The sequence below is a fragment of the Rhinolophus ferrumequinum genome, chromosome 10 (assembly GCF_004115265.2).
Source record: "Rhinolophus ferrumequinum isolate MPI-CBG mRhiFer1 chromosome 10, mRhiFer1_v1.p, whole genome shotgun sequence".
NCBI lineage: Eukaryota > Metazoa > Chordata > Mammalia > Chiroptera > Rhinolophidae > Rhinolophus > Rhinolophus ferrumequinum.
This window is the reverse complement of record NC_046293.1, coordinates 74,670,669-74,682,967: the sequence shown is the minus strand read 5'-3', so window position 1 is coordinate 74,682,967 and position 12,299 is coordinate 74,670,669. Positions and strand designations below refer to the sequence as shown.

The 12,299-nt window shown below is 33.3% G+C and overlaps 1 protein-coding gene across 29 annotated transcripts in view; it reads left to right on the top strand.

Moving 5' to 3' along the window:
- PPFIA2 (PTPRF interacting protein alpha 2) overlaps positions 1-12,299 on the top strand; it is a 458,316-nt gene that overhangs the window by 426,605 nt on the left and 19,412 nt on the right. For 15 of the 29 annotated variants that reach the window (XM_033117052.1, XM_033117051.1, XM_033117061.1 and 12 more), the window contains 4 exons: positions 5,167-5,229; positions 6,594-6,623; positions 8,332-8,525; positions 12,075-12,172. In XM_033117052.1, the coding sequence (XP_032972943.1) occupies positions 5,167-5,229; positions 6,594-6,623; positions 8,332-8,525; positions 12,075-12,172 (385 nt within the window). The remainder of the gene's footprint in view (positions 1-5,166; positions 5,230-6,593; positions 6,624-8,331; positions 8,526-12,074; positions 12,173-12,299) is intronic. The other 14 variants (XM_033117055.1, XM_033117076.1, XM_033117056.1 and 11 more) reach the window with 4 other exon arrangements.

The window sequence follows — 12,299 nt, the reverse complement described above, 5'->3', positions numbered from 1 at the left end:
TTTTAAAATTACTAGTGAAGTTAAAATTTTTTCATATGCTTATTGATTTCATATTTAAATGAATTACCTATTCATAATCCTTTCCATTTCTCTATAGGATTATAGAAATACTCATCTGTTTACTAGTAATGTACAAGAGCTCTTTATTCACAGAAGATATATGCCCTTTGCCAAATATTGATGCAAGTTACATAAGATATAAGTTGTTTCTATTTGCTTTAAAAAATATCTACTGAGAGCTTTTCCTTCCTTTTACTTCATCTATATGGAAGTATTTACTCATTTCTAATAGATTTCAAATATGATTTGCTTTGCATAAAGAAAAAATTTATATATAAAATTCTAGTAATGAATACACTGCATAAAGTGAGGATGAAAACATATAAAAGCAGTTTTTTAAAGCAATGTTATGTCTTCTAGAAAACTGCAATTAGTTCAGATCACAAAGCTTTTCTGTCGTTTAGGTTTGGGTTTGGTTTCCTCAGCCAGGTGTATCTTCTTAATTCACTCAAGTTCTCAAGAGAAAAGATAAGGTATTTGGACTTTTTTTAAAAAAAAAAACAACTTAGTTAACAGAGCCTCTTTTTCTGTCTAGATAAAATAGGCTGGACCATCAAAAGGACATTCTAAAGTTTACATTTATTATTTCCTTTGTCCAGTACTAATCTTCCAGCTTTCCGTTTCTTCTTTCTAAGCCGCTGTTGACATAGAAGGCTTTTTACCTAATAGAATAGAGATGAAGATGTCAATTAGTTGAAATAATTGGTTAAAAAGGGATGTCGTAAAGAATAATTTACACTCGTTAAATATTTCATCTTAAGTGAACGTTCAGGAACTTGTAAATTTGAGGAAACTCCTAGGACTTTTCTTTGAATATGATTACAATGCCTACAGTTCCATATTATCTTTCTTTGATAGGCTCATCCATAAGATACCTTCAATTTCAATAGTTTGAGGTTCTTTTTAAAGGGATAACTTCAACATGCTCAAAAAGTTATTTGGATGCAAAAATCCTACTGGACATTTACAATTTCTTCCCCAGACTTTGACAAAGTTGGATCTCATTGATAGTGTGTTTTAAGATTTGCCTTTTTCTGGTCTTTCCAAATAATTCAACTTAGTGTTTATACATGAGCCAAATTTCTTTCATTTTTTGCTTTATTTAATATCTGTTTAAATTGTCTAATTTAAAAAAAAATCACTGGAAATAAATAAATTTGGGAACACATATAAATGATCTTTGGTAAACATATAATTCAGCAAATTAGAGCAGAAACGTGAGGCCTAAGACAGGCATTAGTCAGCACAATGCAGAGGGGAAATAGAAAGCATTTATGAAACTAAAGATTTGTTTGGGTGCAGATTGCTTAACAGAATCTCTAATGATATTTTAGTAATAACCAACAGTAGTGAAGTACTTAGTAAGTGTCAGCCCTTGTTCTAAGTGCTTTACATGTAATGATTCGTTTAAACTTCACAACACTGTAAGATAGGTACTTTTATTATTAATATATCTGTTTTACAGATGGGAAAACTGATGTACAGAGATGTTAAATGACTTGTCCAGCATCCCACTCCTACGTGGTTTGGCCCCTGAGTCTATGCTCCTAACAAGTACATCTCTTGCTTCCTGCAATCTACCAGTTTTCCTTCTCTTTTACAGCATTCTTCCAGTGTGCCTTGGTTTCCCTTTTCATCATTACTAATCTCATAAGCCTCAATCTTAAGTGTAAATACGCTGAGGTATATATACATATATATACACATATATAAATGTACATATATATACCAGTCTTATTATAATGAGAAATATTTCTCCTCTTTTAGTGAGCAACATAAATTCAGAAAAAGGAGAAATATGCTTCTTGGCCATACTGAATGTGAAAAGTAAATTTCAAATCAATTTACTTTGTAATTCAATCATAAAGTAAAAAATACTTCAAAATGACCTAGGTAGTAACAGAAGTTACTTCCAGGTAGGTAAGGTTTAGGATATTCTGAGGTCTGGCGGTTTTACGTATTTATATTTCCACAGCCAGAGAATTAATTGTTTTCCCCTAATTAATTGTCATAAATTATTCTGTAAGCTCATTTTAATATTTATTTTTATGTCTTAACTCTCTCCTATTTAATTAGGTGAATGCTTTCATCTCTACCATCCTTTAGTAATTTTTCTCCCAGTTCTCAGTTGATAACATTATTTAGATCTCCTGCTCCACATGCACTAAGGTGAAGTGAAGAGGCATTCACCTTCAGGTGCCAACCCTGCTTTTGCAACAGCCTGAAAGTGCGTCCTTACGTTTCGTCCCTTTGGCACCTCGCCTGCCTCATCCTAGACCTATCCCTGTAGCAGAATATGCCATAATGTAAACATTTCAGTATTTTTTTAGTATGAAGTGTATCATTTTAGCCCACTTAACAGAAGTAGAATCTAAAATTTAGAGAGGTTTACGAAATGTCCTAGGGTAGTTCCGGAGAAGTGGCACTGCTAGAACTCAAGCCTCTTGATTATAATTTGTTAAATTAATTACTGCATAGTTGGAATTTTAAAAATCACCTATTAGACTCAGATGGTGTTAGTCACCAAAAAAAAAAAAAAAGGAAGGACTATTGGTTTGCATTCTCCAGCTAAGATATAGGGGGTGGCAGCATGGACTTCCAAAGGCAGTGAATAGATGATTTTCCGTGGCTCTCAGAAACCACACCCAAATTATATAAGGCTTGTCCTTTATGTTTTTCCAGCCTATATTTTGTCCTCGGACCCAGGGTACCCGTGTTCTTATCTCCTTTGGTTGCTCAAAGCCTCCCTCTCTAGCTGTTCTCTAAAATAGGCTATTTGTTAAACCTCTCCTCCTCTAAATCATCCCTTTATGAATCACCTTGATGAAAGTTCCATCCCTTAAATTGGTGGTGAAAAGAAAGAAATAAAAAAACTTACTACATATGAGCTTGCTTATAAAATAAACTTGTTAAAACCACCATTAATGGCTAATCGAATGGGCTGTGCAGTAGCTATTTTATGAGTCACTTCACAAGATACTAGAGCAGGCAGTGCTCTTTACAAGTAGACCAGCAGATCAAAGGTGAACAAATAACATACGATTTCGGAAGGTTTGACAACCATACTTTAGAAAATTACCCTGGATATATACTCATTTTGCATATAAAGATACAGATAAAACCATAGCTTCCAGCATCTTGCCCATCCCAGAAAATGGTCATAGACTGACAAATATAAACTTTAAGATGACCTGTGAAAGAGGTTATACATGTATGTATTCCAGGATGAGCTAATACTAGTCAAGTTTCTTATACAAACTTTCTTATACAAGTTTCTAATAATCTTCATTGCTTGGATTCACAATCGAGGCAGAAGCTACAGAAATCATTGTAAATCAAGATTGGCTTAACTGAATTTCCTCTCAGGTAGTCGTCACTGAAGCTCACTTCGAAAACGGTGTAGGCACTCAGGCAAAGCTCTGTGATCACTGGGTATAAAGGGAAGGTGACAGAGGAGTGCAAAGTGTTTTTTAGCATTGTACATTCCTCACGAAGTCAATGAAAGCAATTTCTTCCAAATGATTTCATGATTCATATATTCATATGCAACTTTCTGTTCATAATAAGCATCATTCCCAGAAACAGGGAGTAGAGGGGAGGGGCTTTTAATGACAGATGGTTCCTGCATTCTAAATATATTTTACAGGTGTGTGCCGTTTTATCTTATAGGAAAAAAGTTCAGATATACTCTAATTTCCAAATGGTGGGAGAATGAGAATTCTATACATGAATATGATGCCTATCTTTTGGGATTTTTATTCCCATACGATTTACTTATAATTATGAATGTTTACTACTCAGCTCCCTTTTCTTACTTTGCGTATGTGAATAATTTGCGTATGTGAATTTGCATATGTGAATAATTCTCTTATGTATGAAATGCCTCTTGTATTGAATTTTATTCATTATTTTAGTTTATAGGTAGTTTTTAAATTATATTATTTATACTAGAAGGAAAGTCAAACATGGTACTTATGTGAATGGTAGACAAGGCCAGAGAGAATTATGGTGGTAACTTATTTTGGGCTATCAACTTTGCTCCTCCCAATTCTCTAAAACCAGACCCCTTCCAGAGTATGTAACAAGCAATACGTAGGATGTAAGTTCCATTGTAACTAGAATCCATGTACTTGGAAAGCCATGCAGTACTTGTAAAGATTTCCCAGTGAAATGGGGGAATTTGATGAGAAGTGCCTCCCAGAGGCCATTACCATCAACGATATGCCTGATCTTTGTGTTACCAAGTGGACTTTGGTTTAGAAATTGTACATTATTGTTAAGGGTATAGAACAAACATCATGGATCATTTTATTTAGAAAGCAAATGAGATGTCAGAAGAGCATAGTGCCTGCTAGAGGGAAATTTTTCTTTTACATCATGTTCTTCTCTATAATGGTACAGGAGACTGATGAAAAGTTAGGAAACTTAGGGTTTTTTAATTTTTGACAGTATTTGGTGATGAAACATATTATTAAATCAAAAAGAGGATTTCACTTCTTTTTCCTCTATAAGAATAAAGGAAAACAACATAGTTACTGAACTGGACAAGGAAGAACACATTTGGGAAAAGCTGACATTGATTTTTTAGACAAATTATGACAGTGCTTTCAACTTTGTATTGACAACCAATTTTTCTCTTGCCAAGGACATCGAAGAATCAAAACTCTGTGAATTAAATATTGGTACCAACATCACAAAGCACTTGTGCTTTTGTGTTCTGAAGAAAAACATAAAAATGTATTCTCCTACAGATCCAATTTCATCCGTTCTCCATGATTACAAAAAAATGGATCCAATAGTCACATACGTTTGAAATGCAAAGTTTGATTAAGCCTTTTTCCTAATTAATATGCAGAGAAGTATCATTTTAAATCCATCTGACGTGAGTGTCACAGCATCCTCTTTCTATGTGATCTTTTGAAGTAGAAGGAAAAGGGAGCTCTGAGCAAACAAGCCATGCTGTGTCTCTCATGCATGCTATGGAGGCAGGAGCGCTAGTCGTGTTGGTCTGGTGCTGTTATAATAACTCACAGTGGCGCTGCCTTTCTTCTTTACCGCTGCTGCCCTTCCTGGATCCCACTGTTTCCCTCTGGGCCTCCTCACTAGCCGTCAGGCAACGTTTGGGTGACCCATGAAGAAATGGAAAATCTTGCAGCTCCAGCAAAAACGGTTAGTCTTTACAGCTCTGTTGAACATGAAGAAAAGTTATTTTGCTGCTATTTGGATGAAAATTTTGTGTACGGTAGATGCGAAGTAATGGGGTATGTTTACACAGTGATATGTGATGATAACTAACATTTTTCATTACGGTTTTATTTTATTTTGGTATGATAACTTGGACATGTTTAAAGGAAGCAATGCTAGATTATCAATAATGTAGTTAATATCACAAGTCTAGTGTATGCAAATAATAATCAGTAACAACTTTTTATCCATTTTCCAACATTGGTAACAAATATCACTTAGTATTGGGCACAGTCACAGGTAATACATATTACCAAACCCAATTAAACTCATAATAGAAAAGTTTAGATTGAATACTAACTTTAAATAAAATTACTTAGTTTCTTATACCTTACCATCTCAGATACAGAGTGTGACCCCTCTAACACCGCCAAAAAATGTTCTGTTGATTTGGTATTCAAAGTACAGGCTTAAAGAAACTCTTGTGACTCTGATTGTAATTGTCCACTTATAAATATTTATATGTAGTCGCTTTTTATCTAAATTAACAAAGTTAGGCGTGGTATTCATTTTATTCTTAACAACTTTTTAAAAATGTAGTACCTTTTCAGGTTTATTCCTATTTGAAAAATTTATTGTCTAGTTTATGATGCATGAAAATGCCAATATCCTATGCTAATTACATTTCTGGTTTAGCTTATTGTGTTCGGTTTTTGTCTTTTTTAGTTTTGCTTGTTGTTGGCTATTGTTGAAATCTATTTGATTACCACAAAGCTTTGTTAGAGGAATGCAACTACTTTTTCATTTCATTTATTTACTTTATATAAGATTCCTTCATCATATAGGTGTGTGTGTATGTATGTATGTGTGTGTGTGTGTGTGTGTGTATGCAACAATGACTCGTGCACATGCTATACCATATAGCCTAGTGTATAGCAGGCTATATATATATAATATATGTTTTATGATAATATATGTACATATCCACATTTGGGTGTTGTATATTTGTATGTGTATGATCAGAAATTTTTATTATAACTCATTACATTTGGGAAATTACACACTTTTAAGAGTTAAAAAGGTTTGTAATTACAAGGTCAAGTGTATCATGAAAATCCCCTATGTCATGTGTGTGTATTTAATTAGAATTAATTAGAAAATATGTGGTTTCCCTTGAACTGCTAAATTGATTACTGTGGATCTGAATAAGAATCTGTGTGTTTAGCTGCCTATGTTGTCATTAACATTTTCGATAACAATTTTGCTTCTACTAGAAAAATTGTACTGTATTCATCTGAGATTAATTTATACTTATCTGCTTTATTAATCATTCCCTGATGCTAACACAGAAAGAATCTGAGGAAGGAAGCTGGGCCCAGGTAGGAAATTCATATGTTTTAAAAGAATTATTATCATCAGTACGCTATGAGGATATAAATAAGAAACTGTTGTATGCCATAATGTCATCAATCTTCACTTAGCTTAAGCTCAGGCTCATAGGTACATTTGAATTTACCATGTTTCATTATTATATCTTTTTAAATCACCATATTTTGCAAAAAAGATGATTATCATTTCATATCTAACCTCTTTTTAATGGGAAATTTCCTTTCTTCTTCAAAAGATGAACTGTAATTTATATTTCTCTGAAATCACCCCTGAATGTATTTAATCAGGAATTATTCAAGTTGGATAGAAGATGGGGAGGATTAAAAAAAAAACACATGTTATTTGTAATCACATATGCTTTAAAGTGCAATGGAAGGTGTGTGAGGATTGGAGTTGGAGGGACGTTGTCAGCATTTTGACTGCAAGTCAGAAGTTACTCCCTTTTATTGAGATGGCAGTACAAGACAAGCCTCTGTACTTTGAAGAAACATGTACGTTTGCAAGGAAGTCGTGCATTTTCAGCATTCCCACATGTGGTATAACTGAAAGTATTACAGTCATGTGCCTCATAATGACGTTTCTGTCAATGACAGACCACATATACGACATGGTACACCCCAAGCCTAGGTGTGTAGGAGGCTGTACCGTCTACGTGTGTGTAAGTGCATTCTGTGATGTTCACACAACAATGAAATTGCTTACGGATATACTTTTCAGAACGTAGCCTGTCGTTACGTGGCGCATGACTGTAATGTGTGTTATATAGTTCATGTGATTCAAACCTTTGACTATAAGGAAAACTTTGGTAGATATTACTAGGACCTGTATTTAAACATTCAGTAAGTTAGGATTGCATTAGGTTTTGATTTTAGTTAGAATTTCATCATTTTTAAGAACACATGAAAGAAGGGGAGCACCTAGATTTTTATTAGAAATATTTGTTATAATTTCAATTGTGAATTTGTCATTTGATAAGGACAAACGCTGTAAAATTAATAGAGTTAGAATCCTTTTTAAAAATTGCTTTAGAGGTGATGATTGATTCTGGTTTTCATTTTGGCTGTTATGAACAGTATTTGGTAAGATCAGTCAAAATTGCTACATTAAAGAATTATATTATTATTCTTCGTTTTTGATCATGCCCTGCTTTTTTGCAATGATCTTTCTGGAATATGACTGCATGCTTCACTAAGTAACAACAATGTCCACAAAGAGCTTCAGCTTTCTGTCTCTCTAGCCTTGTTGCTCCTTTCTTTATTCATTTACTGAGGTTTTTGCTTTCACGTCAAGATTTGCCATTACACCATAACAATGGCAATAGCATTGAAGCGAAGGAAATGGTAGAGTATTAGCTGACATATTAAAATAAAATAAATTAAATAAACCCACCTATATAAAAAAATATTTAAGCCTTGTATATATCATTAATTCTAATTTCTTATTTAGAATGCATATTTGTATATAATGTAATTCCTTTTGAGAATACAAAGTGGATACAGTCATTTTCTATAGGCAAGCACCTTGATACATATACACAGAGTTCCATTTTATACCAAATCTTAGAGGCTAAATATTATTTATGCTTTTTATATATTATAGTAATTAAACATTAGTTATAATATTTAATATAAGCAATATCCTCCAATTACCATCTCATTCTATTGGCTAAGAAACTTGACTGCTATAAAACAATTCTAGTGTCCGGTTTTTCTACAGACCCTGGCATATGGAGATATGAACCACGAGTGGATTGGAAATGAATGGCTCCCCAGCCTGGGGTTACCTCAATACAGAAGTTATTTTATGGAATGCTTGGTAGATGCCAGAATGTTAGATCACCTAACAAAAAAGGATCTCCGTGTTCATTTAAAAATGGTGGATAGCTTCCATCGGTAGGTTTTACCCAAGAATAATTAAAGTAAAACAATAAACAATGTTTATTACTAGAACAAAAAGAGATGTTTAAGGAATAGAGAATATGTGTTGTTTGAAACATCTGTGTACGTTTACTTGGCAAAAAACGTCCTTGCAGCATATTGCAGAGACCATCTAATGGAGAGCTATGTGCATATTATGTGCCCAAAGCTTATAAAATTATGCATTTATTAAAATTAACATGCAGCATAAATGTTTGTTTCCAAATATTTAGGAAATTCCATGTTTGTGATTTGTATCTATGTATGTTTTTATATTAGAAAATTATTTATTAAGAATAGAATTAAATCAGTTTTAACTCTATAAATATAAATATAAATTATATAATTTAGGCATATAGTAGAAAAAATTTTAAAAGGAGTTCTCTGAAGAAAACTCTGTGTTTTTTTTTGTATAAATCTTTTAGTGCTTATTTGTATATTAATTTTCAGAAAAAAACATACTGAATGGGTTGTGAGACAGCTGTAAGTACACAGATGAATAAAACTTCTTTTTTCAAGTTGTTTACCATCCAGGAGGTGAAAAAAGGCTTGTTATAATACCATGTCATAAATCATGTATTGTATCCTGATATATTTGTAGGTTATATGAAAAATTGTCAGTTGGATTATGATTGTTTCACATGTAGCTGATTATGATGGTAAAGTAGTAAATATAAATCTAGATGATTTGGGCTTGGAAAACTATTTGGTCACACCCTGTCCAATAGTTAATTAGGGACTAAAATAAAACTGGTATAAAAATCAGATATGATGGTGACATAAAGTTGGGATCAAAAGGTAGTAATTGGGGCTCTTTAATCAAATTTATGGCGTTATTTTGAATCTTAATACATTTATTGACACTGTTGGATTAAATTTGGTACTGATAAATATAATATCATTTTTTAAAACTATTAAAATGCTAGATGGAGAAATCCATGGGTTAAAAACAGTTCAAATGAAAAAGATGTGTGATTTATAGTTGACAGAAATAACTCAGTTTGGGTTAATGGCTTGACAGGACAAATGTAGATTGTGTTTATCGGCAGGCATAATAGTAATCCTTCCATATGGTGAGATGATAATAAATTGTATTAATTTATGGATATTAAATTGTTATTGATAAAGTGGTAAAAGTCTGGTGGAAAGGTTGAAGAAATTAAAGACATTTAGCTTGGATGTGGAAAGATTTCGAATAAGTTTTCCTATGTTTTAATATAATTATGTGATGGAAGAATAAGATTTGCTGTGTTGAACATGTACTTTTCTAGTTCAAATAGGTGTAGATACTAAGGTGAGTGACTTACGTTCAATAGAAAAAACAACTTTGTGTCACTCTGACTTGCCCTGCAGCATACACACAGTTAGGTTGTGAGCTTGCTGTCACGAAACGTTTAGGCGCTCCAATTCTGTGTGGTTGAATTAGACTTGAATTCTAGAATTTTTGATGACACACTTGTGCTTTTTCCCATTCTTCACTAAATGTAATGTTAATCACTTCATTATTATAGTAGAAATGATTATTATAGTGATTGAGTTTTCTTTTTTAAAAAATAAAAATTGCTCAAATGACAGGGTTCTTGTTGGTTCTGGGAAATACACAAGCTTCATCTTTAAGCTGTGTTTAGCTCTGACTTAGATCAGGTAGTATCTGACTGCATTCGGAGTCTCATCGTCTTTACAGCTCATTTTCCACCTGACATTTCCAGACATTATTGTAATGACATATATCCTCTTCAGAGCACCATTTTATATTGCATGCAGAAACTTGGCAGAAATTTTCCAAGAGCCATTGATTTAACCTCCAGATGCCTAATGTCTGTGATATTTATGATATCCGCATTACCTAGTATCCCACTGAATTAGTTTGCTGGGGCTGTCATCACAAAATACCATAGACTGGGTGGCTTAAACAACAGATACGTATTTTCTCACCGTTCTGGAATCCTGAAATCCAAGATCGAGGTGCCAGCAGGGCTGGTTTCTTCTTGCTTGCCACCTTCTGTGGTCTCCTTTCTTCTGTGTGTGCACTTCCCTGGTTTCTGTCTGTATGTCCAGGTTTCCTCATGTTATGAGTATACCAGTCAGGCTGGATGAAGGCCCATCCTCGTGGCCTTATTTTAACTTAACTATCTTTTTTAAGACGCTACCTCCAAATACAGTCACATTCTGAAGTTCTGCAGATTAGGATTTAAACATAGGAATTTGGGGGAACATAATTCAGCCCACGAGATCCACTTAATGCAGACTTCTTTTCATTTTTCTCTAATTCTGAAATATTTGAGCTCAACACTGTCTTTATTAAAGTTCTGGGCTTAGAATCACAACCAATGCTCAGCAGTAACCTGGCCAATGTATGTGTCTAAATTTGTACATATTTCTAAACACTTAGGAAATCACGAATATTCAACACTCTTTACTCTTGGAGCCTAGAAATTCTGTTTTCCTATTACACGTTTCCACATTCTTCATATCTAATATCACCAAGACTTCTCCTTTCTCCTCTTTGAATATTTCTGGGTTTTTTTTTTTCAGGCTCATGGCAGTTGTCCTTATTGTGACCATTATTTTGGCATTGTTGACTCCTTAATTGATTTCCTTGTCCCCTAGGATTACCTATTTTCCTCATCTCCTATTTTGCTACCTGATTATTCTTTCTTAAACCAAACATTTTTATTGTCTTCCATTCTCCCATGGAAATTGCCCAATAATTCTCTATCACCTGGATGTATTCCACACTTACACTGAATGCAAGGCTTCCTTAGTATAACTCCACTGTGTACAGGTAATTCTATTCCTCCTGACGTCCTAGCACAGATTTCAATTCTGGACAGCATGTCTCACCATCACCACACATTTAAACTTTCATCTACAGTCCTGTATTCATGATGCTTTGTTGTCTTTAATAACCCTTTCCTTGCGCTTGATCCTTTAAGGATCAGTCAATTGTCTGCTCTTCCACAATATCCTTTCCAGAGTTTCAATGTCTACTGATGTGTTCTTTTCACATACTTCTGTATCTCTTAGAGTTGGCGTTTATTCATTTGTGTATTTGTTTCTCTGTTACTACTTACTCAAGTTTTTATATCATTGCTCTCATCAGTTTTAAAAGACAGTATCCATTTCTTATACATTTCTTCCAGTCTCCATAATAATGCCTCTTTAAATTCTTGTCAAATGAATAAAATGTTCATTTGTCTGTAAATAATAATGTCAGGCAAGCTTAATGGAAGACAAAGAAATATGGATGGACAACATAATCCATGATTATTTTTAAGGCTATGGTGTTCTCATTTTGAATATATATATATATATATATATATTCTTTAGAAACACTGTGTGATAAATTAGAATTAATATGATGTTATTTTCCTTCAATACTAAAGAATGTAATTACAAATGTAATTTATTAACCTATTGCCCTAAGAAGTAGTGCACAGTTGTTGACTATGCTTAATCAAAGAACATCCTTTATCTGCTGAGTAAATTCAATGTGCTTTTTTCTTTAAAAAAAAAAAATCACAGAACAAGTTTACAGTATGGAATTATGTGCTTAAAAAGGCTGAATTATGACAGAAAAGAACTAGAAAGAAGGCGAGAAGCAAGCCAACATGAAATAAAAGGTAATGTGACTTTCTTTCAATCAAATGTGTTTTTTCTTGGTTTTTTAGCTTTCTCTTTTATGAACCTAAAGTGCTGTATATGTTACAGTGATCATTAAGTAACAAAAGTATTTGACTAGAATAGTGT